Source organism: Eptesicus fuscus, chromosome 13 (assembly GCF_027574615.1).
Source record: "Eptesicus fuscus isolate TK198812 chromosome 13, DD_ASM_mEF_20220401, whole genome shotgun sequence".
In the NCBI taxonomy this organism is placed as follows: domain Eukaryota; kingdom Metazoa; phylum Chordata; class Mammalia; order Chiroptera; family Vespertilionidae; genus Eptesicus; species Eptesicus fuscus.
The window spans coordinates 29,813,048-29,840,308 of record NC_072485.1 but is presented as its reverse complement, the minus strand read 5'-3'; the positions used below and the strand labels follow the sequence as shown (position 1 = coordinate 29,840,308).

The 27,261-nt window shown below is 48.0% G+C and overlaps 1 protein-coding gene across 4 annotated transcripts in view; it reads right to left on the bottom strand.

The window, feature by feature from the left end:
* ME3 (malic enzyme 3) overlaps nucleotides 1-27,261 on the bottom strand; it is a 177,806-nt gene that overhangs the window by 9,561 nt on the left and 140,984 nt on the right. For all 4 annotated transcript variants that reach the window (XM_008153624.3, XM_054725247.1, XM_054725246.1 and 1 more), the window contains one exon: nucleotides 10,645-10,754. In XM_008153624.3, the coding sequence (XP_008151846.1) occupies nucleotides 10,645-10,754 (110 nt within the window). The remainder of the gene's footprint in view (nucleotides 1-10,644; nucleotides 10,755-27,261) is intronic.

Sequence of the window (27,261 nt, the reverse complement as noted above, 5' to 3'; positions counted from 1 at the left end):
TAACTCACTTGCAGGATTTTTGTTTTTTGTTTTGTTAATCCTCACTTGAGAATATTTCCCCCATTTTGTTTTAGAGAGTGGACGTGAGGAAGAGACAGACAGAGAGAGAAACATTGATGTGAGAGGGACACATGCATTGGTTACCTCCTGCACATGCCCGGGCCAGGGCCAGGGATTGAGCCTGCAACGACGGTACCTGCCCTTGACCGGAAGCAAACCTGCAACCCTTCAGTCGGCAGGCCGATGCTCTTACCACTGAGCCAAACTGGCCAGGGCCACTTGCAGAATGTTTGCTTCCTGTCTCTTCAATTATGTGCTCTCTGGATTGAAGGTCTTGGTTCCCATGGTTCCCAAGAGATATATGCTTCCATCAGAGTTCACAACATGGTCCTAGTGAACTGGAAGTTCCGACTGCCACCTGGCCATTTGGTGCTCTTTTTGCCATAAATCCAGTGGGCAAAGACGAGGGTTACTTCACTGGCCGTGGTGATTCATCCTGATAACCAAGGGAAACTGGAGGTGGGGAGGACTGTATCTGAGCCCAGGGTGTGTCTTAGTCCCTCCACGCTCAGTAGTAAATGTTAATAGGTACTATCACAGCTAAAGAGAGGCAGGACCACTAGGATTGAGACCCTTCAGAAAGGAAGGTTTGGGCCACCCTGCTCGGTAAGGAATCCTGGCAAGCTGAGTCCTGTCTGAGGACAAGAAAACATGGAATGGGAACTTGAGGAAGAAATTTATAAATATCAACTATGGCTTCATGACTGGTTACAGAAATGAGGAATGTAGCAGCCAGGCATATTTTCTTCCTTGATTATTATGTGATTATGCAGAACGGTGTATATTAGCTAATTTATTCTCCCTTCTCTTTCCTCTTATTATTTTACATGAGTTGTGTTGGAGGGATTCTACAATTTAGTCTTTGGGTAACCGAGTTTTCAAGCATGACTGTGACTGAGTTGTGAGAGTAGTTAATCCTGACAGAGATGGACAACGTGAATATCTTCCAGAGATGAAGAAAATGACTTTTGAGATTGCCATTCTCCCTGCTTCAGGGAGAAGGTGAGAGTGTCTTCATTGGAAGGATAGTTGCATTTGGTTAGCGTTGTTTTGTGTTGTTTGGGAGTACCCGTTTATAGAATGATGCTTCTGAAGAGCTGAAAGTGGACTGTGCCAATTATTGAGTAATTGTTTCCCAGGTTCAAACCCACCCTTCTCTCCTCTGCTCTGTGTGCCATTCCAGCTTTGTCAGCTGTCTCCCTGTGGAGATCTGCTAATAGGGGACACTAGTGACCACTCAAAGGCTGAATTAGGGGGAAGGGATACTTTCTCCAGCATCACCCCTGCCTTGTAGGATTGCTGGGCAAAATGTAGGACATTTATTTAAACTTGAATTTAAATTTTAGATAAACAAGTAATTTTTTGGGGGGGGTTAATCCTCACCCAAGGATATTTTTCCATTGATTTTTAGAGAGAGTGGAAGGGAGGGGGGAGAGATAGAGAAACATTGATATGAGACACATCAATTGGTTGCCTCCCGGGTTGAGCCTGCAACTGAGGTATGTGCCCTTGACTGGAAGTGAACCTGGGACCCTCAGTCCATAGGCCGATGCTCTATCCACTGAACCAAACCAGCTAGGGCAAGAAGTAATTTTTTTTTTAGTATATGTCCCATATGATAGCATAAATATCCCCAAAAATTATTCGTTATTTATCTGAAATTCAAACTTAACTGGGCACCTGCGTTTTGTTTTTGCTAAATCTGTATCCCCACAGCTTTGATTTCTCAACTCTACAGCAGCAGTTTGTTCCAGAAGCAGCAGCGGAGTCCGGTGTGCAGTTTGCCCATCACTCAGAGGACTAGCTTGCAGTGTGCCCCTCAGAGACACGAACTCCAGCCACAGCCGCCTCGTCTTTCTTTGTTCCCCCAGCCTCAGGGGAGGTAGCAGATCCTTACTGTTTCTTTTTGGCCTTTCAATTCTTTAACACATAATTCACAATTCTTTATATTTAATTTTCTTTGTTAAAGCCACTGGTGTAGACCTTACCTGTTCACAATAAGATACAGGACACCCAACTGGCAACTGGCAATGAAAAGCCTCTACGATGGTCCAGGGAAAGGAAATTAAAGGGGGGCTATTTATGCTTCATTAAAGTTGCACAGACCAAAGAAACTGATGTTATCTAAGGCTGGTGAGGGAGCAGTGAAATGTAAAACGTTCCAGCATACATTACATTTTACAGACCTACAAGCCTTTTGGGAAAATGATTTCTTCTCAATATAGACCAAACAAAGCCATAACATGTCTTTGCCCTTTGACCTCATGCTTCTACTTCTGAGAATCTATGTATGGAAAAACCCAAAATGTATGTCCTAGGATATTTATGACAGTGTTAATTATAATTCAGAATGACTGGAAATAACAAACACCTAATAAAGGAGTAATGGTTAGTAATCAGCTATTGTAGACTATATTGCAGCCATTAAATATGATTATGAAGATGGTGTAGCAACATAGGCAATGCCATGAAGTTAGCATATTGTTCTAAGTGATTTATATGTCTTTTCTCATTTCTTAAAATTTTTGTTATCCATGCTGTATTTATGGAAAATCAAGACTTGTTTTTTTTTTTTTTTAATCCTCACCCGAGGATATTTCTCCATTGATTTTTAAAGAGAGTAGAAGAGAGAGGGAAAGACAACTTCTCTAGGTGAAGTACTAGTTTCCTTCCACTGCACAGAGAAGGAGTTTTCTGCTGATTCTATTTCAGAACTGCCTTCTGCCTTCTGAAAGGAGAAGTACAAAGCACCTGCCATCAGATGGCGCCAAAGATATTTCATCACCAGAACTCCTCCAAACACTGCAATCTTGATGGGTCTCTTCTTTCTTGGGTGTTTAACGTCTTTTGTGGTTAGAACCTGCAGGTTGAATAATGGCTTACCTGCGAAATACAGAAGTGGCCTATTATGGAAAGGTGAATTTTCAGTGCTAAAATCCAGTGCTGGGTGGGGATTGGAGAGCATGACATCCAACAATTGTACAGAAAAGGAAACGAGGCCAGAGAGAGGCAGTGGCCTGCCTGTCAGTCACCCAGTTGGAAGCAAAGCAGGGAAACCTGGGTGCTGCTTCAGGGTCTAGGCAGCTCAGACAGCCTTTCCTGACTCTAAAGGTGAAGGTGGCAGGCGCAGCATCTATGGGGTTTCCCTGGAGGAGAACTGAGGGGTGGGAGGTAGAGGGAAATGAATTTAGGCAGTGGATATAAATGTTCAGTTGTGACTCTGGAAGAGGCAGAGAATACGAACCTATGGGAAAACTTCAATGAAAGGATATCAGGCAATTGTCATTTAATGATCACTCTCACCGTGACCTTGGCTCCATGCGACGTACTAGTATGTGCTTACCTGCATTTGCTCATTGAGTCTTTACAACAACTCTGTGAAGTAGGTTCTGTTCCCCCCCCCCCCCCCATTTCCCTCTCCAAAGTGGAAAGTGAAGTTCGAAGAAAAGAGAAACTAGGAGAGAACTTCTGAATCCTCTCACCACCATGTCTATAAACCCTCTTCCTCCAAGTCCATATGCTCTGCCATTCCTTGTCTTACAATGGATGAACTGCCCCGGCCCCTAGCTAAAGCTGTCTCTAGGTATGTCTGTTCTGATCCCATCATTTTTGCCCACTCAGGGAATTTGTCTTGTAGCTCCCTCCCCTTTTTTCTGCATCCTCTATTCCTCCCTGTCTCTTGGATTACTGCCATCAGCATACAAATATGCCATAAAGCTCCATGCTAAAAAAGCCTTCTCTTGCCCCTGTAGTTCCCACCCTATTTCTTACTTTCCTTTATAGCCAAACTCTGCTAAAGAGCAGAATTTACTCATTGACTCTGTTTCCTTTTGGTCTCCCTGAAACCCAATCCAATCAAGTGACTACTCTCTACCTCTTGACAAGTCACCAGCACCTCACCTTGCCAAATTGATTTATTATTATTTTTTTATAGAGAAAGAGGAAGGGAGACGGAGAGAGATACATCGATGTGAGTGATATATTGATCGACTGCCTCCTGCACGCCCTCTACTGGGGATCTAGCTGAAACCCAGGCATGTGCCCAGACCGGGAATTGAACCGGCAACTTCTCAGTGTGTGGGAGGACACCCAACCAACTGAGCCACACTGGCCAGGGCCCACCTTGCCAAACTTAGTGGTCAGGCCGCAGCCCTCCTCATCCTTGACCTCTCTCTTAGCAGCATTTGACACTGTTGCTCCTTTTTCCTTTGGGAAACTCTTGGTATTTGGTTTCTGGAACCCACACTCACGGTCACCTTTCTGGGATCTTCCTCTGAGTCCACCCTCTGAAGTGGCAAGTTATCCTAATGACAGACTAAAACTCAAGAGGAAAACAGCAGTTCTTCAAGCCCATATTATAAAGTTTGGCAAGTAAAGTTATCTTTGTTATTAACTTGCATTTTGGGGGACGCTTGGGTAACATGTTAGGGATTTAAAAATGGAGAGGAAGGAAGCTGCTTAGCTCTCTGGAGGAAACCCCTGGAATAGCTCTGGGGTCCAAGGATGTTTTGGAACTTGGCTTGTGCCATAAATGACATGGGCAGCAGAAAGCGTGACTGGTTGTTCCTCCTTCATGATGAAAGAAAAACAAATCTCCCTTTTCCGAGGGAGCTTTCCATAATTGCACTTCCTGCACGCTGGGTACTGGAGGCTGTAGGTTCAGGAAATGCACCAAGGGCAGGCTGAAAAGGTGGTTTCTCTTCTGCTTTTAGTAGTCACACAAAGTTAAAGGAGCTTCCATGCTAAGCAACAGATTATTGGAGAAAAAAGAAAGAAGTGGCTGTTTCTCAGGTGAGGCCAGGCTGTGAGCAGGACAGGGAATTAAGCTCCCTGGGGTCTGGCCGAGGTGGATTGGGAGGCCTGGGGCCCTGGGGCCCTGGGCGGGGACTCCCAGGCCAGGGTAGCTTCCAGGAGCCACTGAACTACCTTCATTCACAAGTTCATTAGCAACTGAGTGGCAGTGCTGGGGCCTCACTGGGCTCGGCCTTGGGTATGTTGGATGAATAAACAGTTTTGTTCACAGGAAGTTCACAGCTTAAAGGTTCAGAAAATTAGAGTTCTCCTTATTGGATATGAAGCAAAGGGCTTCTCCGACTGCCTCAACCCTATTTCTGTGTCATGAGGGGAATTTTCTGGAGCCCTCGGACTCTCTAGAAGGCACTTCCTGGCCCATGGAGAGGGTGGGGTTAGGCCTATTCTGCTGCAATTTGGAAGGAACCAGAGGGAATAGTTACCATCTTCTCTGCTTCTTTGGGGATTTAATGGAATCAACAGGTTATGGGGGTGGGGGAGGGGTGTCTCAGAGGAGCCAGGATCAGATGCCTGAGACGCATGAGAACCTCTGAACTGGGGCAGCCTCAGAACACAGGGCTAGTTTCACTGTGGGGGAGAGAGAATAGAAAGGTGTGTGTGTGTGTGTGTGTGTGTGTGTGTGTGTGTGTGTCTGGCTGGCAGACCCCTGACAGCCAGAAATAACTCATAAACAGGACAAACCGGCTGAACAGTTTTCAGAGCTGGGCCACTCCTCCCCTTCCGCCCCTTTCCTACTGTGGCATCTGAGCCCTGCGGTACTGAGAAGCATTCTGCAAGGTGGGAGACCACTGCCTAATGTCACTTCCTTCCGGCCCTGGGGAAAGGCGGGGACAGGCTTGGCCCTGGGTGCAGTGTCCAGGGGGTGGGGAGGCTTGAGTCCTTAAGGACAAAGAGAAATGAGCCAAGAGCAGAAGAGAGTTCTAGACAGAGGGGCCAGCACATTCAAAGTTGCAGAGTTGGCCCTAGCCGGTTTGGCTCAGTGGATAGAGCGTTGGCCTGCGGACTGAAGCGTCCTGGGTTCGATTCCAGTCAAGGGCACATGCCCTATTTGCAGGCTCAGTCCCCAGTAGTGGGCGTGCAGGAGGCAGCTGATCAATGATTGTCATCATTGATGTTTCTATCTCTCTCTTCCTCTCCCTTCCTCTCTGAAATCAATAACAATAAAAATATATCAAAGTCGCAAAGTTGGCAGAGAATTCACAGACATGGAATAATTCACTGGGCTGGAAGGTATATGGGGAAAGGAGAGAGCTGAGGTGGGGCCCTGCCCCCCTCCTCCTCAGGCCCTCCAGTCCTGTGCTCACAGGGGTCCTCTCCCCACCTCCCCCAAAGCCTCTGTCTTAGGTCTCCACCCTTTCCCCTTCCCATACCTAAGTGTCAGGGGTCTACTATGCACTAGAGGTCTTAGTGCCAGGTTCCTGCCTACACATCACTCCAGGCCTTACAACAACCTGGTGCCACAGACAGAAGGATGATAGAAATACTTAGTGAATTGGCGTAGGCTGCAGCCAACAGCACAGAGCATAGCTTTGTAAAAGCATCTGGGTCATCCTGGTGGAACTGGCTGATGATCCCATGTGGCTGTTAATAGTACATCCATTTTATGTCCATTTTACAGACACGGAAAAGAAGGCTGTGAGGATTTAAGCCATTTGGCCACAGCCACAATGCAGAAAAGTGGGGTTGACCTAGGCCTGTCTCAAGTCTCTATGGCTCACAACGGAAAACTCGAAAACTTAACCGTGTGAGGGGCGACGATGCCTGATACACCACACGGGCAGCATCGGCCTTGGGGATGAGGTGGGCCTTGGGCAAGACAGTCCACGGAAGGCTGGTGGGTAGGAGGTCGCTCTGGGGCTGACAAGCCGCTGGGTTTTCTGTCCCCAGCCACACGCTGTGGGCAGCTATTAGGGAGGCCAGGCGCCCGCGGTTATTGGCCAGCAGTGTCCTGGACCTGGCTCCTTTGGGAGACAGGCATGGCCATTGCTCCTGCCCTTCCTCCTCCAGGTCTCTCCTCCCCTCAGTGCAGGGAGGCCTCCCGGGGCCCAGCTGAAACAACAAAGTCACCTGTGGCCTTTTCCAAAATTCCGGAGGAGGCTGCCAGCGATGACTCAGGGCAGCCGGCAGCCCTGCGCACCCAGAACCAGCCTGGGGCGCAGAGACTTTCCATGGGGCGGGGAGGGGGGCAGGAGGGCAGGGGCACCCCTGGGGAGCATCGCCCTCCCACTGGGGCTCCAGAGGCCCCACCCCTGGTTGGCCCTGTGGGTTGGTGACCCCAGGTGTGTGTGTTACAGCAAGACTGGCTGAGACACTTCAAGTCCTGTGCCTGAGCTCCTGTTCAGCACCAGCCATGGCCCTGCTCTCCTGGGCTCAGTCTGCTGGGACCCTGAGGCCTTTAGTCGCATCTTTCCTTGTTCCACGGAGGACACCAGGCGGGGCTCATGTGCAGAGCAGGCAGGATGGCCCAGTCTCATTGTCATCTGGGCAGCCTGACCCCAGCCCCCGCCCTGTGTGGGGGTCTAGTGGATTCTGGCCACTGGTCCTGCTGGGGTGGACTGGCCTGTCCCCAGCCACCACATGTGGCATGGTTTTGGTTTCTGATCACCCCATGATCGCTCTCTCCCTTTCTCTCAGCCCTCTTCAATTCTGTGCATGCAGGCGTTCCTTTCCTATTTTTGAGCAAGGCTGTGTAGTCTTATGTTTCTTTTTTTCTTTTTAACTTTGTATTTGGAGGTACTTCTAGCATGAGCTTAATCTTCTACGTTGCTCCATTAGTCCTGGAGTTCCTCACCAGTCCCCTCACTGCCCACTTGGCAACGAGAGTGCTCATCATAGGCTTTGGCCCTGGGTCCCTGGCTTAACCAGCTGGTGACGTGGGCGAGACCCTTGCCCTCTGTAAGCTTCATCTTGGAGTTTATAAACTCCAGGAGCGAGAGGAGGGAATGGGAAAGGTGAGGTGAGCAGCAGGATGCTGGAGAGCAGTGACGCCCACTCTTATGTGGGGTCTGGAACTTAATCCTTAGCAAGAAGACTCGCTGCACCACCTCATCCACAAATAAGAAGAGGCAGCCTGGTGTCGTGGAGAGAGGGTGGAGAGTTCCAAGTCAGAAATAACTAGGTTCAGCTACTACTATCCAGAAATAACTAGTCCCAGTGTTGTGCCTGTCTGGCTATGTGACCTGGAGCAAAACTCAACCCTTGAACTTCAGTTTCCTCACCAATGACATGGGACAGCAAGGGGGGGGGAGGGTGTTTACAAGGAAGTTATGAGACCGTGTGAATGAAAACCACTTTGTATGCAACATGTTATTATTTGGCACAGCTTGGGTTCTCTGGGAAGCAGAATCTGAGACACGTGGCATCCATGGGTGGGTGTGCTCATGAGAATGTCAATTTGCATGTGTAGACTTCATTCATTCATTCTTCAAACATGTATGAAGCATCTTCAATGTGCCAGGCACTGTGCAGGGAGCTGGGAAGTGGTTCATGCCTCTGGAAGCCTAACCTCTCTTGGGGAGACCAACAACCCAATGCAGGCATTTGGGGTACAGTGTGGTAAGGAGACTGACAGGGAAGCGCAGGTGGCTGTGGGAGCATCTGGTGTGCATCCAAACCAGACTCGGGAGGTGGGGGCTGAAGTGGGACCTTCCCTGGGACAGGAGACCCTTGAGCTGAGTCTTGAAGGGTGAGTAGGAGTTTGTCACTCAGGCAAATGTGATGGGGAACAGGTCCCAAGCTGAGGAACAGGATTTGCACATGCAGAGAGAACTGACTGGGAAGGGGGGTGGGAGGATTAAAGTAAGGGTGGGTCAGAGGTCAAAGAGAGAGATGAGTGGGGGTGGAGAGGGGCACAAGCAGGCCTTATCCTTCCAGGGAGGGAGGGAGAGCTTTCTCGGGAAGAGGGCGTCAGCAGCCACAGTTTCATCTCCGAGGTGCTCTGGCAGCAGTGTGGGGCCATGGAGGCTGATGCGCTGCCAGACCTGGATGTGTCCCTCTGGCTGTGTTTACGAGGATGTACCAACACGTGGTGTGTGTGTCTGCACATCTGGAGTCTGTGCATCAGATGTGCTGCCCACAGGGCCTCGTTTTCCGCTTCCACCCTCTGGCCTTGGCAGCTCAGGGGCTCAGGGGGGTGGCTGTCCTGCTGCTGACTCACGGGTGGGTGCCATGATGGGGGAGCCGGTCAGGGGCTAGGGGCAGGTGTTTCCTCCAGGGCAGGCATGAGTGAAGGCTCCCTCCCCAGCCAGTGCTGCTGGACCCCGATGCCGTCCCAGCCCCGTGCATCAGGGCTGGGGCACAGAGTGTGGCAGGCTTGGAATTCGCATGGGTTAGCTTTCCCTTCCTGGGTCTGCCCTCTCTGGGCACCCACTCTTCAGGCACTGAAGTCATATATATTGATCTTAATTATCTAAAATATGCTTAACTGTACTCTTGAAATTTGATAACCAATGCAAAAACAACAACAATGAACCACATTTCTCTAGCCCTTAATGTGGACCACTGGGAAGGAAGAGGCGTTTGGTTTTGTGAGTGTGAGATCTGGGAGCAGTATAGCCAGTGACAATGAACTTGGAATTTAGAGTCCAAATTTCAACTCTCTGCTTACTGGCTATGTAAGTTACTCTCTGTGCCTCCCTTTCTTCACTTATAGGCCAGATATGATAATATCTTATAGGAGTAAATGTGTAATGTGCTTATTACAACGATGCCTGACATATAATACATATTCAGCTCTAATCCTTAGCTGTTATTACTTGGATTTGAATCCTCTTAGCTCATTTGATGAAAAGCTATGACCTGTTTGAGCCTCATCTGCAAAATGAGGGGCTGGCCAACCTTTTACTCCCAAAGATCAACACCTGTGCCTCCCCGCGCCGCCCCCCCCCCCCAAAAAAAGCAATAAAAAAATAAATACCCCGCATGTCATCGAGGCTTTATAAAGTACTAGGAATGGCTCACAAAGCTCCTTACTGGGAACGCCTGGATGGGGAGAGATGATCCCTGAGGGACCACCCCTTCCACTCCAGGTTCACATACTGGCATCTCCACAGCAAGAAGCAAGGGCCTTCAGATATTTCTGGTCCATAGAACAGGTGACCAAGTTGAACCTGAACTCGAAGATGCTTCCCATTCATTGGCTTTCGGAGTGCTCTGGGGCCTGGGGGCCTGGGGGCCTGGGGCCGATGTCTCTCAGGGGCATCATTCTGAGTAGTATACATTCCAGCCAAGATACGAGGAGGGATTGTTCTGATTCCCTGACAGGAACACATCTTGTGTTTTGGAAAATCCAAGAGCAAGTTATTGTGGCCGGGGAAGACCATTTTTATGGCAGTCTTAAGCGCTGGTACTTTCCATTATATTAGCTCTTAAAATTTTCACAATAATCTTCCAAGGCAGTTATTATCCCTATTGAACAGATGATGAAACTGTGGCTCACTGACTCGATCTGCCCAAGTTCCAGTAGCTAGGAAATGACAGTGTTGCTTAGTATTTATCTCAGATATTAAGTGATATAATGTTTACTTTCCTCTGAAGTAGTGATGATCTCCATTTTATAGATGAGGAATCTGAGGCTTAACAAACTTAAGAGACTCCTTTGAGGTCACAGAGCTAAGAACTAGCCACGTGGGAGTTGAAAGCAAGTCTAATGCTCTTTCTTCAACAGTTGTTGGCAGCAAACCAGCTACCAGGTGCCCCCTCTTTGGCATCCAGGAGAGCCTTGTGAGAAGGCATTCATCCTCGGGGGCTTTGTCGGGTGGGGTAGAGACCTACCTTGGATGTCATCGTTGAACATGCAGTACTTATGGCGGTACTTGTTGAGCAGGCGGAAGGCGTTGGCATTGGCAAAATCTTCAAACTGAATGAGGCAATTTATTCCAAACCTGTGGGGCGGGAGAGGAAAGAACTTGTGACTGCCTCCCGAGGCTGATCCCTAGCATTCCCCAGCCTGCACTGGGGGTGGGGAGGCTCCAGTGTGGCATGGCTCGTTCACTGGGGTCTTTGCCACCCGGCTGGCTCCTGGACTCCTGGCTCTGCCTGCTCCATTATGGATGAGATGGGGAAGAGGGAGAGTAAAGGCCCTGGGCTTGGTGGTCAGTAGAGCCCACATCACTGTCTCTAGTGAGGGCTGGTGGCTCCCATGGGCCATGGATGGCAGACCCATGTGGGTGGAAGGGCTGAGATGGGGCCTGCTCTCTCTGGCCTGTGGCCTGTGGCCTGTGGCCATCTGGAATCCAAGCAGAAATCTCATTCTAAACTCAGTGCATGCAGAGAGCCTGGCTTCTCCAGCACCGGGGCCTGGGGAGCCTCTGTGGCCTCCTCATGTTCCCTGGCCCCAGGTTCCTCCACCAGAGACTCTTCTGGGTCTGGCATTGTTCCCTGAGAAGATGCAAGGGAGGCTGGGGAAGGCCACTACATTAAGCCCCTGTTTTCTGATTACGCCTTGGTGAGGGTGTTCTCCAGCTTGAAGTTACAGAAGACTCAGTCTAACATGCAGATTATCAGGCCCGTCTTCCAGGGATTCTCACACAGAGAGTTTGGGGGGAAGGGGGCTCAGGAAACTGCATTTTTATTGTGATATACATATCCCCGTGAAACCATTGGCTCAATCCAGCTGACACATCCATTACCTCATACAGTTACCCCCTTTTTTTGAATGGTGGGGACATTTAAGATCTCCTCTCTTAACAAGCTTCAAGTATCCGATACATATTAATTATTAACTATGGTTCCCACACTGTACAGGAATCTGCATTTTAGCAAGCACCCAGATGGTTCTGATCTGACAGTGCAGAGAGCTCTGAGAAATGCTGCCTTGGTGGGTGAAGACACGCCCACAAAGCCACCTGAGATGCCTTATTTATAATCTATGCCAGAAATGCCTCCTAGATTCCAAGGTCAGGTTAAAGCTTGTGTTCCTTTAAAAATGACTAGACTCATAACCTACGTTTGCTGTTGACATTGTCTGTGAGAAAGGTGAGAGCTAAGATTTCTCTTCTTTGACAGTGGGTTCCCTCAGCCTGGGCTTTCTGCACGCACCTCCCCCTGACTCATTCTTGCCCTTTGACCCTGGTTTTGGTAGTTTTGTTGTATTGTGTCTCTTATTGGAGTCTTTCTGGAAGCAAGAGTAATATGACTTATTAAAAATCACTCAATCCATGGACCAAACAAATAAAAAGACTTCATCTCATGGGTCAATTTGTGACGAATAGTATCTGAGGTCATGTTCATTGAGAAATAAATGCCCCGATTCATCAGCAAGGCGTGTGTGTGTGTGTGTGTGTGTGTGTGTGTGTGTGTGTGGGAGGGGGGAAGTGGTAGGAGAAGTGTTCTGCCATCCACAACCAGGTGTGGCCTAGAGGCTCGGGACCAGCTGGGACAGAAGGATTTATGACCTTGCTGAAAAGGTGGGTGGGGCGCACACTTCTGTGTGGGCTTCCTATGCTATGGGGGACATCTGTCTCTGATGAGGCTGGTGGCTATGAGGGGTTGAGTAGCACGGAAATGGCCCATAAAACATTTTTTGCAACCTCATACTTTTGTGCACGACACCCTGTACAGTAGAAATGCAAATATTTGCTCCTACCATGGTCCTTCCAGAACGTTAGTGAGTTAGGGCTGTTGGTGGGGGATCGGGAGGCGGGTTCATGTTACAGGGGCAGAAATGGAGGGGCAGTAACTGCCACAGTCCAGGGCTAAGAGCTCTGGGCCGAGGTTAAGAGGCTTGTGGACTTGACCTGGCTGTGCCACATACAACTGAGTGATCTTGCACAAGTCATGTCACTTTTCTAGTCTGCCTCCGTTTCCCCATTTGTCAGTGGGCCCACTAATATCTGCCTATACGACTTCTGTGGACTGTTTTGAGGACTAAAAGCTGAAGGTGGATTTTATTATTTTTATTTTATTTTATTTTGTTAATCCTCACCCGGGGATATTCTTCCCATTGATTTTTAGAAAGAGTGGAAGGGTGGGGAGAGAGACAGAAAGAGAAAGAAACATCGATGTGAGAGAGGCGGATTGAGCCTGCAACTGAGGTACGTGGCCTTGACTGGAATCGAACTCAATACCTGAAGGTGGCTTTAAATTATAAAGTGCTAAACACATGTGTCATCCTGGCCACAATTCTTATTCACAGTCACAGAGCAAGTGCTGATGGGGTAGCAGTGGGGGCTCGCTGTGTCTCCTGACCCACCTCCAGCTCCCTTCTTGTCCGATGAAGAGAAATGATACATAAGACTTCCTGTGCACAAATACAGGGCTATGCTTGCCAAGCCAAAATTTACTGTGAATTTTTGTTGAGGGTGTGAATTTCAAGTATTTGAGACGGGAGGGGGAACAGAATGTCTTTGGTTGCTGGTGACATTTTGCTATATATAATCCTCACAAGACTCCCAGTGTAACTCCACAATTGGCCTGGAGCTAAATGCTGAAAAGGTCAGACAACAAAGAATGTGATACATGGTCTCCTTTCTCCCTCTCTGTCTCTCTCTTACACACACACACACACACACACACACACACACGACCTTTAAATAGCACCACTTGGAGGTAAAAATAAGGCGAGAGTTATAAATAAGCACTTTTGTTCAGCGCACCATTATTACTCTTTCATGTTACATTCAGTTTTATGTAAGAGAACCTCCCAGGGAGCAATATGCTGAGATATTGAGTAAACCTTCATTAATTCAGGATGCTTTAACCCTAACTCGGGACTGCACAAAAGGCTATGTGAGTCACCCATCCAATAACCTAGACGGCATTCTTAGACCTGCTGGGACTCCACAACCCTATTCATCTTGGACACCCCTCCCCATGGCTGCTCCCCCACCTTTCCTCACCAGAAACCAGTCCTGCTCTAGCATCTCACACTGCCCATCTCAGTCTCTGAACTCAGCCTCTCCTTCTGTTACAGAAGAACCAAGCAACGCTTAGAGAGATGGAGTTACATTTATTATTTATTATTATTATTATTATTATTATTATTATTACGTGCGGGTCCAGAGAAAAATGTCTCTCAAATTCTGGGCCAAAAACATGGAGGAAGTTTCCCTATTTATATCTTTTTACCTTCTTTGTCTCCCAAATATGGTTTTTTTTTTCTGGTCCCCTTTGCAAGTTCTTAAAGAGCCCTATGTGCTGGGGCTTCGAGACCTCAACCAAAGGCCTGGCCTGGCACCAGCACTGATAACTTCGTCCAGGGAAGGTTTATGGCCTCTCTGGAATGGGAGTAGTCTTTTTTTTTTTTTTAATATATTTTATTGATTTTTCACAGAGAGGAAGGGAGAGGGATAGAGAGATAGAAACATCGATGAGAGAGATACATCGACCAGCTGCCTCTTGCACACCCCCCACCGGGGATGTGCCCGCAACCAATGTACATGCCCTTGACCGGAATCGAACCTGGGACCTTTCAGTCCGCAGACCGACGCTCTATCCACTGAGCCAAACCAGTTTCGGCTGGAATGGGAGTAGTCTTATTTCCTTATTATTTAAGCAAGCAAGCATCTACAGAAGCCAAATAGCAGGGTTAAAATTTCAAACAGCAGTTTCTTATATAAGATGGATGCTTCACTTCCACCTCCCTCACTTCCACTACACCTGTTCTTTGTCTCCACTGAGACCTTTGGCCCTTCACCAATGTCTCCCAGCCTCTTGCCCCCTCCTCTAAGGCTTTTCATTAAGCCAGACCACTTGCTAGTCTGAATCAAGGGTGGTCGCTTCAATTGCTCTCTTAGCATCACCCATCTGTCCACATGTACATCTGTCAGTCCATCCATCCATCAATCCATCCAAAAGCATCTATTGATGCTCTAGGAAAGGGTATACATAAAGGAGCTGGTTAAAAATTTAGTGTTGTGAGTTTGCCTGCCAACTTGTGAAACTAACTAAAAGCCAATTAAGACCAGAAACAAAATTTCAAAGTGAAAATGTAAATGGCTTTGGTGGAAAAAAAAAAAAAGACTTTTTTCTCAATTCATTTATGGACATCCTAATACAGATAATGAGCTTTCAGCATAACACCAATTTAAATGTTAATTATAATTGCCTTACATGGACTCATTAACTTCTCACTGCTGGCAACAACAGTAACAAAAATAGCTAAACTTCACTGAGTGTTGATTACCTGGGGGTCATCTCCCTGAACTCATTGCATGTTATCTCAATTAACCCTCACGTGACCTTATGAAGTAGCTGCTATTTCGGAGGAGTCCTGAGCTGGTGCCCAGGGGTTACTGATTCCATCGCAGTTGGAAAGTGGTGGGGCTGGAATCTGAAGCTGGCTCTATCCCACTGAAGAACTTACCTTAGTTTAGTTTTAATGGCGATGTGAATTTGTAAAAGATAAGGAAGTGCCATGTGATGAAGAAAACACTGCCTGGGAGAGAGGACAATTGCGTTTTCCCTCTGTCCCTGACATAAGTGCCGAGTCCCCTCTCTCTGGGTCTTAGTTTCCTGCTCTGGGAGTGTTGGTGGAGCAGCATGGGCTAGTTAGTACAGGGCTGGAGTAGATCTACTAGGAGCTTCACTCAGACATTTCTACAAGTCCAAAGTAGGGATTGCTGATGATCCCGAGTAAGAACAACACGTGACAGGGAAATCCTGAGTCAGTACTGTAGAGTCCTTTCTGAGCTGAGACTCCCCAGACCAGCTGAGTGCCCTGGCCCGGCCAAGGCAGCCACCCTCCCGGTGGTGCAGCTGCAGCGACAGGAGCCCCTCGGAGGGGACGCTGTGTAGGCCCCTCCTCAGGGCTCTGGGCAGTTTCCCGATTTTAGTGCTGGCAGCTACTGCTGACATTCTTGCCTGCCCAAGGCCAAAGGAGGCTCCTGCTTATCTGTCCCCTTCTGCACTTTTAAACTCTTCACTCTGCGCCTGGCAGGGGCTCAGGAACATCTGATGTGTCTGCAGGGGAGGATTCCTGCCACAGAGAAAGAGGCACCTCCCCAGCCACACACTGAGCTGACCGGATTTCTCGACCCTGGGGACTCGGCTGGGAAATGGCCTTGGCGCGGCCAAGGAAGGCATTCCAAGGCCAGGGCTCACGGAGAGACTCCAGGCTGTCGCGTGGGTGGATGTTTTCCCCCCCCAGCACCGTGCCTGGGAGCCCCGGTGAGCTGTGTGTGACGCTGTGACCAGGCCTCCCGGGCACCTGCCCCCCCCCCCCCCCCCCCCGGGTGAGGAGACTCTGAGGTGGCTGCCCCGTCCTTCCTCCCAGCCAGCCAACCGGACGCTGCGTGAGGGGATGTGTGAGAGCAAAGCATTCCAGAAGCTGCCGACCTGGTTTCTCTTTCCACAGGTCAGGACCTGCCATTCTTTCAAACACCTGGGCCTGACCTCTTCCAGGCCTGAACAAACACAAGGCACCTGGGAGGAGCCTGTGTCCAAACAGAATGACTAAAAAGTACCACTCGGATTTCCATGGGAGCCCACTCTGTCCCCCCAGCGCAAAACACGCATCCCCGACTCCCAGGGCAGAGTGCTCATTGGAGAGTATCGGTCGTCACCCGATGCAAAGCGATTGCGTTTATTTATGCTTTCCTCCCAGGAACCGGAGCTCACAGAATCACGGAGCTCTGGTCTTTGTTTCTACTTTACATACTCCATTAAACGCGAGTTCCTTTAGATGCTCTCAGAAAGCGTTTCCATGGCTAACTCCATTAGGGAAACTCTGAAAGTTACATACAATATATGCAATGCACATTAAAGGCTCTGAAAAGTCCTGCATTAAGAAACCTGTTAACCCAGCATTTTCTAAGCTTATTTGACCAGAGACCTTACCTTCTGCATCCCACCCTCCCCACCTGTGCTGGAGCAAACTTGGAGAGACACATGACCCTCCACAGAAAGGACTTTACCAGGTGGGGCGGGGTGGGTCCAGGGCAAGGCCACCGCTCCCAGGGAACACTGCAATCGCCACTCTGGCCAGGATCTTGTAATAACTGATCTCACCTCCTCCGGGTTTATTCCCCTCCCCCAATCCAGCCTCCCTGTCTTTCTAAACACAAACCTGTGAAGGCCACTTATTTTCTCCCAGTCCTCACAGGGATCTCACTTCCTCTGGGATTATGCCTAAACTCCTCAGGCTGCCCTAGTTGGTTTGGCTCAGTGGATAGAGCGTCGGCCTGTGAACTGAAAGGTTCCAGTTCTGGTCAAGGGCACAAACCCAGGTTGTGGGCTCGATCCCCAGTGGGGGACTTGCAGGAGGCAGCCGATCCATGATTCTCTCTCATCATGGATGTTTCTATCTCTCTCTCCCTCTTCCTTCCTCTCTGAAATCAATAAAAAATATATTTTAAAAACACACACACATTCCTCAGGTGGTGTTCACTTTGGCTCCAACCTCAATGCTCAACCCCTGCCCGTGCCTTCCAACATCCTTGGCATATGCTGCTGCTTCCCTGCCTCTGTGGGCCCTTGCCCAGCTCCACGGTTTCCTCAAGTGCCTAGAAGGCCTCCTTTCACCAGGCCAACTGCTACTCCAACTGTGAGTCCACACTGAAGTGTCACTTTTTCTAGGAAGGTTTCTCTGACCCATCACTCTCTCTACCCTCAGGGTAGCAGCAATTCTCTCCTCTGGGCTGCCGTGCTACTCCGCACACATCTCTGTAATCGCACATATCGCACTGCATCACCATTATTTATTGACATTTCTGTTTTAAGTATTAAAGAAATGTATACGGCAGGGGGCCCTCTTTGTATCAGGAACTATCTTAGGCACGACATAAAACATCAATTCAGCAAGCATTCCTAAGTGTCCACTGTGAATAAGGGACTGTCTTACCTGCGGACTACAAAGGCAAACACAAGAATCTCACAGTCTGGGGCACAAGAAAATGCAAAAGCAGCGGCAACATACTGTGGCCAGGGTCGTAAAAAGATATGTGCTAGGTGTGTGGGAGGCCTCAAAGGCAGCAGGCAGGTCTGCTGCAGGGGAGGCAGTGAGGGCTTCACGGCTCAGGAGACCCAGGTGCGGCTTGAAAAGAGCCGAGACTCATGGACAGACTGTGTGTGTGTGTGTGTGTGTGTGTGTGTGTGTGTGTGTGTGTGGGTAGGGGAGGGGGGGCGGGTTTGAGGCAGGAGAAGGGCACCTCAGGCAGAGGGAACAGCAGATGCATGTGGAATGAGACCACGGGGCCTTCCTGGAGCTGCAAGAAAATCAGTAGAGTCGGGCTTGGGAGAGGAGTGTGAAGAAGGGGAAGGAAGTGGGGAGAGATGAGGCTGGTGGAGCCTGGGGCCACCCTGTGTAAAGAGCCTAGATAGTCTGGAGGGCAATGGGGCCCCCTGAGGGGCTTTGGGCAGGAAAGTGGCATGTGTTTTAGGAAGTTCATTCGGGCCGCAGAGTGGCTGATGGGATGGACAGCGGGCAGGGCATAGTGGAGACAAGGAGGTGTGTGTGCCACCCCAGTGAGAGATCATGAAATCTGGTACGAGGCAATGGGCACAGAGCGGGTGGAGAGGGGCTGGGAAAGATGTGAGGGAGGAATGGCAGAGTGTGGAGAGCTTTGGGATCCAGAGGGTCTGGCTCCCTCACTTACTAAATGAATTCAAATTTGAATCCAAATTTCAGTTTTCTCTGATAAAAGAATAGGAGAATAATACCTTGCAGTCCTGTTGTGAGAATAAAATGAGAGGATGTCTAAAAAAGCCTGGCATACTGTAGGCACTGAGTCCACGGGGGCAATGGTTATTAAGGGCAGGCTTTCACAATGACCAGATGTGGAAGATGGAGGAGGAGGAGGAGCCCAGGATGAGGGATGGTGTGTCCGCTGCTCAGTGAGCTTGGGGATGGGAAAGGACAGGCAAGCTTACTTGGTAAGACAGGTTTGGCATGTGCTGAGCCTGAGGAGCTGAGATGCCCGGGGGACGTGCTCCTGAGCAGCAGACTCCATGAGGCTCAGCAGAAAGAACGTGGAGTTCAGGGCACGGGGAGCCGTCCGTCATGGGCCTGGATGAGGGTCTCAGGCTGAGCATGTGCACTGAGCAGGGAGCAGGGCCAAGGCCAGAACCCTGCGGGGGGGCATACCTATGTCCAAAGAGCAGAGGGGGCGGAGGATGGGAGTCCAGCAAGGGACAGTGAGCAGGGGAACCGGCCAGGTGGAAGGTGGGCGGGCAGAGCGGGCATGTCAGGGGCTGCCGAGATGTCCTGAGAAACAGGGATCTCGAAGTGTCTATGGGAGTTGGCATTTAGAAGTAGAGTGGTGGGGAGGGAGTTATTCTGCAGGGGGTTAAAGGGGGAATGAAAGGGGAGGAAATGCCATCGAATTTCAAGAAGATTTGCTCTGAAGTAGAGGGAGGGTGACAGCCACTGGGGATGTGGGACTGAGGATGGATTCATTTTTGAGATGGGAAGCGTGCATATGAGATAATGGAGTATGGTAATGAGGTAAGATGCAGATAATGGAGTATGGAGAGAGGTGAGTAAGGATGGGGAGAGACTAAGGAGATGGGAGGAGGTGAGAGCCAGAGTCCAGTTAGAATGTGAAGAAGACATGGTCCCTCTGGCTAGGACCTCCCAGGCTGGTGGAGGGAAGGAAGTGGAGCCCTCCTGCCCCAGCTCCACCACGGACAAGTATGAGGGAGGGAGTCGGGCTGCTGGGGCGGGGCGGGGAGACATCCCCAGGGATGACAGGGGAACTGTTCTGTAGGTGAGGAAACCGGAAACCATGGATTCGAGACAGTGGGAATATTGAGGCCGAAAAAGACAACGCCAAGTGGAACGAAGTATAACCATTTTCTTCAAAAAGGTGATGGACTGCTCTGTTTATTGGCCTTGGAAACAGCAGAGCCAACAGGTGGACGTCAGAGGGACACACATTTCGGTGCCACATAAGGCAGAGATTTCGGACACAGGGTGGGAAGGGGCTGCCCGTCCCTGGAAGTGATGCTGTGGTCCCTGAGGCTCCACTTGGCAAAGAAGTGGAGGAAGGGATTCCTGCAGGGGGTGGGGAGTGAGGGTGGACCCCTGGGGCCCTTCCTTCCCAGGTCCCTCACTGGGAGATTCCCCTGTGAGCACAGCTCCTGCAGCCAGACTGGCGGGCTCCTGTGACTGGCATTCTGGCCCAACGGGGAAAACTCCCATCACATAATAAGACAGTCACAGGAAGCAGCAATTTCTAAGCAAAAATCCCAGAATAATGTGGCCATTCCTCAGTCACTGTTCTGACGCGATCCCTGGCCAGACAGAAACCACTTCAGGAACAATTTGGATTTCCTCCTCAATCTCCCTGTTTGTCTGAGTTCCTGGGTAAGCACGCAGATGGCGCCAGAAATCCCAGTGCTGGGAAGAGGATGGTGGCTGACAGGCTGACCCCTGACCTCTCAAAGGTCAGAGGCCAGTGCTGAGTTTTTCCTCTAGGGCACGGCAACTCACTCCTCAACTTTGTGCTCATAAAGCCCGTGCATGTTTCCCAGCCACCAGCCCACCAGCTGGTTTGGGAGCGTCAGCATTTGACAGGTCATGAGGCCCCTGATGTCTCCGTGAAGCCTCGCTGACTAGCTTGGTCCATTCAGACCTCTCTATTCAGCTGAACTACCCGAGCATTTGCACCATACGGTCTGTCACACAGTCATGCCTCAACCTCCCCCAGAGTCTAAACTGCCCCTCACTCACAGAACGGGCTAAATCCCACCTTGAATTATGACAGTGACTCTAGGGGTGGAAGACAATAAAGTTGGAAAACCCAGTCTGTGTTTCTGGGCTTTTGGGACCAAAGTGAGCTCAAGTCACGGAGGGGAAGAAAGGGGAAGAGTGAGTCAGGTTGGGTGACAGACTAGATCAGTGATGGGCAACCTTTTGAGCTTGGTGTGTCAAACTTCGCCAAAAAACTGAGCATAACTCGGGTAGTGTGTCACTTTGAGGGAAAAACTAACTCCAAGACTCTAGTCGCAAATGTTTTATCCTCAGGAGCAGCAAATGTTTCATCCTCGGCATGCGGCCGAGTGTCATCAGAAATGGCTACGCGTGTCAGTGCTGACACGCGTGTCATAGGTTCGCCATCACTGGACTAGATCAAAGCAGGCAGGAGGCATGTCCTGGAGGGCGGGGGTGTGTCTTGCTCACCATGGGTGGCAGGACAACTAAAGAAGGAGCTTTACTGGAACCCTTTCCTGCCCTCTGGGAAAATCAGCTTCAGACACCCATGTTAAAACACCAAGCAGACAGGCTGCTGTATGCCCAGGCCCAACCCTTGCCTGGCTTCCTAGATATTGAATATAAGAAAGCATGAATGAATGAATGAATGAATGGCAGAGAATAGTCCCACCAGGAGTGCCCGGTGGCACACATCCCATTAGATGTCACCCCGTGGAGTTGCAGTCTCCTTTCCAGAGGCCACAATGCCAAAGCATCTTTGCATCACAACCGCTTGAGCCATTTCCTTTACCCTCAAGGATTCAAGCTATCACAGATGGGGCCACTGTGGGGAGGGCGGGGTGGAAGAGCAGGCAGCAGAGGGTCCGTGGTAAACAACCTCAGGCTCTGGAGTCAGATGGGTTTCTGGTGAGTCTCAACTCCTCCAATCTCTAGCTGGGTGATTTTGGACAAGTTGCTTAACCCTTCTGAGCCTCAATGCTTGATCTCTGAGGGTTGCTGTGATAATTAAATGTAAAGCACCCGGCACGGAGTGGGGGCTCTGTGAAAGTGAGTAGCTAGCTCTTTCCTGGGCAGATGACCATGACTTTTAAAACCAACCAAATGCCCCAGTCCCTTTGACTACCTTCCCCCCGCACCAGCCTTGATCGACACCACAGGAAGAGCAGTTAACTAGGTGTGTGTTCGGTCTACACAGACCCAGCAGTAAATCTTTGAGAATGAGTACCACCATAGCATTAGCTAACAACTCTATCATGTCACATAATTATAATTTCTTTTTTTTTGTGGTGGAAAAAGTCGCCAGCATCTGGGCCAGTTGGCTGGAACTCCTGGTTCCTCCTTTTTTTTTTTTTTTTAAAAAATATATTTGTATTGATTTCAGAGAGAGAGGGAGAGGGAAAGAGGGATAGACACATCAGTGATGAGAGAGAATCATTGATCAGCTGCCTCCTGCACCCCCGCTTCTGGGGATTGAGCCTGGAACCTGGGCATGTGTCTCTTTTCCCCCTGCTTGATTGTAAGCTCCTGGAAAACAAAGTCTGTTTCTGATTTATCCCTATGTCCAGCAACTATCTATCCATTGGATGAATGAATGGATGATGAATACAGGAATAAATTGATAACTCAATGCTGCCTTGAACTATTTTCTGTGTTCATATCACCATTTCAGGGAGAATTGAATTCTTTAGGACAGGTGTTTTCTTTTTACTGGACACACTCTGGTTGTACAGAGAAAGCACATGGTAAATACAGATAAAGATTTCATGAATTTTGTGAAGGAGAGCAAACAACTGGATAGGTCCCCTTAATTTCCTAGTGCTTTTCTCATCTGACTGTGGGGAAATAATTTTCTCTGTCTCAGTTTCCTTACCTCTAAAGTGAGGGAGTTGGATCAAACAGACAGGTGTTTCTTGCTCAGGTATTTTAAAACTGTGATATCTGAGTCCTAGGCGAGGGAGGACCAGGTGGGGAATGAGGTAAGATGCAGATTGACTGGCAGAAGATATTCCTAAAATTCAGTGTTCATAAAAATACTGACCAGGGACCATCTCTGCTGAGAAGGACTCAGAATGTGAACGCCCCCTTGAAATATTACAATCAAGGCTTAGAGTAAAATTTTGAAACTTTCTTTGTAGTCTGGATGCCATAGCTTAGGGGTTTTCCTTTGTTTATACCATTTTACATGCACCAGAAGAAGCTCGGAGCCAAAGAGCCTCTCAGCTGCATCCCCTCACCCTCCTGGGTGTGGGTTATACAGGGAGGGGTGGGCATGTTGTAGTTTGTAGAGAGGCCTGCAGTGAATGGTGCCTCAGTCTGGTGAATGGAGGGTCAAGGGGACCACTGGCCTTGGTGGTTAAGAAGGAGGAACCATGCCTGACTGGTGTGGCTCAGTGGTTGAGCATTGACCTATGAACTGGGAGGTCATGGTTTGAATCCCCATCAGGGCACATGCCTAGGTTTCAGGTTCAATCTCCAGAGGGGGGAGTGCAGGAGGCAGCTGATCAAAGATTCTCTCTCATCACTGATGTTTCTATCCCTCTTTCCCTCTCCCTTCCTCTATGAAATCAATACAATATATATATATTTAAAAAGTAGTAGGAACCAGGAATGCCAGCCAACTGACCCAGATGCTGGCGACTTTTCCATCACAAAAAAGAAATTATAATTATGTGACATGATAGAGGTGTTAGCTAATGCTATGGTGGTACTCATATGGCAAAATGTTAATGTATCAAATCAACATGTGTATACCGTAAACTTACACAAAGTCATATATCTACTATATCTTAATAAAAATACAAAATAAAAAAAGAAGATGCATTCCTCACTGCCAGTAGCTAGAGTTTTAAAAATGGGAGTTGATGGCTGGTCCCTCCAGAGCCCCTTTGATGGAGAAGCAGGGTGGGGCACTGAGCCTGCCCTAGAACAAACTGGAGAGAGAAGACAGGAGTGTGCTGAGTAGGACAGTTTCCACAGACCTTCTCACTTCTCTTCCTTGTATCAAGAAGGTGTCTAGAATATGTTGAACTTTGCTTTCATGTTAAAAGAGCAGAAAGAGAGAGTATAGAGGGTGGTTTCTGGAGTTATACCATCTGGGCTCACAGCTTGGCTCCATCATTTGCTACAGGTGTGACCTTGGACAAGTTCCCTCATCTCTCAGTGCCTCAGTTTCCTCATCTGTAAAGTGTGCATTCATTCATTCATTCATTCATTCATTCATTCAGAGTTTGTGGAGAATCCACACTGCACTAGGCATTGTTTTGGGTGCTTGAGATGAAATAGCAGTGACTAGTAGACAAAGATCCCTTTCTGGAACTTCTATTTTGTGGGATAGAACAATTATTGTATCTACTTAATAGAATTATTGTATTAAATGAGTCCATGTCTGTGAGTTGCTTTGTTGTCTGTAGGACCCAAGGTCAGCTCAATACTCAATTCACCAGAGAGTGAACAGTGGAATGCTTGCTTACTTTTTAATTATTATTTTTTAGTGCAAGGAACAATTGTCTTTAGTAAAGAATTGCTGCTTAACTCATGATAAAAAATCCATTATTTTTTTAATTGCAAAAGAAATGCCTGCTCACAAACAATCATACATTATAGAAATGAATGGCCTGGCAAGCAAAACCCCCTGACAATCTCACGCCTCAACTGTAATCACTGTGAACAGTCTGGTGTATTTTTTTCTTTACATAACTTATCTTGATGGATCATTTGTTTTCAGGAATTTTTTTCTAGTTACCCAACTTTATTAAAAACCAATCTTGTTAAGCCTACTAAAATGAATGCTGAATAAGATGAGACTGCGTATGCGTGTGTTTCAATGAGCAGGATACGGAGAAAGGGAGAAACGGAGGAAATGAGAGGGACTATACCAGGCCCTTGACTGTCCCGCATGGAGTGATCACGCTGGGATGTGGGGATTCCAGTCTTATCCAACCTCTCTTTCCCTCAGGAAATGCTGTTTCGTCAACAGCAGCTCAGAAGGCTCTTTCTTAGTGAAACATCTTGGTGTCCCAGTTCCTTTCTGGATAATCGGGAGCAGGAACGGAGGGTGTCCCGGCACCTGCAGGCGGGAATTTGGGGAGGTTTTGGGTTTTCTGTGGGTGTCTTGCCCTCCCACTCCTGCACCCTGCTGGGTCTCCATGACCACTCTTCACTTCAGAAGTTTCAGTTGGTTCTTTTAAAAGTCTGCCTGACATTTTCTTTCCACAGTGTTGGGTACTTTCCTGATTACTTACTTCCTAGAAAAACATCTCTTTCATACATTTAAGTATAGCTGCTTTATAATCTTTCTCTGAGTATTTCTTTTTCTTGGGGTTCTAATTGTTCTATTAGCTGTGTATCTGCTTTTCCCACTGTGTGAACTGTTTCCGTGAATCATAACTTTATTTTCCTTGGAGCATTGTTTTTCCCCTCCAGGAATTTCACACAGCATGGGTGTGGGAGTGCTCCCACAGGGGAGTTATGCTTTTCCTTCTGCCGGGTTCTTCAGCCATCGCACTGGGAGGGGACAACAGTTTATACTCATTGCTTAACCTGGGATTTTTTGCACCAGGTGTGTATTGTAAATGTGGACTTGAAATTTACATGTGGTGAAGGTTTGGTTTTAGTTTTGTCCATGAAACATTTCCTCGCACAAGTTCCTTGTCATTTCCCTATGTTGGGGAGCAGAGCCTATTTCTTCTTCTTGGGAGGGCAGCCGTTTGAAGCTCCAAGATTTCTGCAAGAATCTCAATTCCAACGTCCTGCCTTGTAGAGGCCTCAACACTAGAGCCCCTGCCAGAACCCTGATACAGCCACAATGAAAAAAAATAAAATGTTTCTCAAGCAGTTTCAATCTTATATGGTAGGTGGGAAATACTTCATTTTTAGTACCCTCGATGCACCTCTGTAAATGCCTGGTGCTCACAGAAGCTTGGTTTACAGACCCCTGGATTAGATGGCTGGAGCCCTTTCTACTTTTGAGCTCTGATAATAAGGACCCTCTGCCTGGGTTTTAAAGCCTACCATGGCCTGCTCCACCCCTACTTAGCCTTATTTTGAACCAATACAGATTCGTCTCTAGTCGGGCCAGTCTCGTAGGATCTTCTGCATACTCCTTGCCTTTCCTGTGTTCTTGCTTTTCTCACGGTGTATCATCTGTATGGAATGTGTTCTTTCTCCTGTTGATATTCAGATTCAAGCCTAAATTATGTGAGTACTCTGACCTCCAATTGTCCATCGGGCATGGCTAAGAAAATGGTGGGGAGCCACAGTCTCTTCGTGCTCTACTCTCTTTCATTAGCCAAACTCGTCATTGCCTTCACCCTAAATATCATCGATGCTGGCAAGTCCCAACTTTCTATTTCCATCCTAGAACTCTTCTTGAGCTCCAGACTTATGTAGAGACTCAGAGGCTAGGAAAGCTTAGAGGTCAGTTCTCAACTCCACTAGATCCATAACAACATCTTGAAATGAAAAGCTTGAGGGTGGGACTGTTTATTTCTTCGTGGATTGCTGACTGTGCCTGGCAGTGTCTTGTATACAACAGATGCTCAGTAATGTCCATATTGATTTTTAAAAATATTTTTTATTGGCTTTAGAGAGAGGAAGGGAGAGGGAAAGAGAGGTAGAAACATTGATGGGAGAGAAACCCTACTAGGAATTGAATCAGCAACCTCTTGGTGCATGGAACAATGCTCAATCCACTTATCCACACCAGCCGGGCTCATATTGATTAAAAAAATTGACAGTAATATGTCTTTGTTATGGTTTAAACAAGTTTTTGAAATAGCTATTTGTAATCTTTAAAACAATGCACTGAAAGTAAGTCTTAATTTCAGAGTTTTATTATATTACACTAAAGGAATGGCAAGATGCTTATTCAATGTTCTCTTTCATTCAGTTCTTAAGTACTTGCAAGTTCTTAAGAATGCCTTTACCACCGGATTATAAAAATAAACATAACAAGCAATTTCTTAATAAGTAATATCTTACTAATTAAAACACATTTAAAATAGCTTTAAATGTATTCTTCATAAGTAATTTAGCATATGTTTTTTTTTTTTATCATGTTCACTTATGCTTAAGAATTGAAACAAGTATATTTCTCTGATGGAAATATGGGAAATCTCTCCTTCATGCAAAATACAGTGATATATTCAAGTTGAAAGGAAAAGATCCTACTCTTCTTCCACATAGTCACAGCACATTAGAGATTATTTATCCAGAGATAGAAAGATGAAGAGACTCAAAAAGAAGAAATTTTCCTGGAGCTAAAAAGCAGATGACTTAAAAAAGAAGTCAGTTTTTTTAAAAAAACACTATCATTTCCCTTCTTCTTTATCACTTTTATCTCAGCAGCTTAGCAATCTCTCTCTTTAGGGTTTGGGGTGCTAGAGAGAAAGGGGTGGTTTCCTTTCTGGTCTACTAAAAGGCTGAAGCTGCTGCTGACATCAAATTTCAGTCCAACCCAGGCCCAGTATCAGACAGGCCTGAGCTCTAGGTGCACACCCAACAGACCATGCCCATCCGTTCTACTATAAGTCACAGAAATGAACAATGTACCATGTAAGTGGGAACCATGGGGGAAACTTGTCCTTCAGGTGCAATGCTCCAGGTCCCACCACATGGCAGGGAAAGAGCAGGAAGAATGGAACAACTAGTCTTTGCCACAGAAACATCAAGCATTGTCTCAGCTGTGAGCAGGACACTCACAGTTATCTACTGCTGCGGCTCACAGCTTTTACATGGAGACGCCCCTGCTCTGGTGGGTCCTCCCCAGTGGCCAAACTCCAGGATAGTAACTGAGCCATACT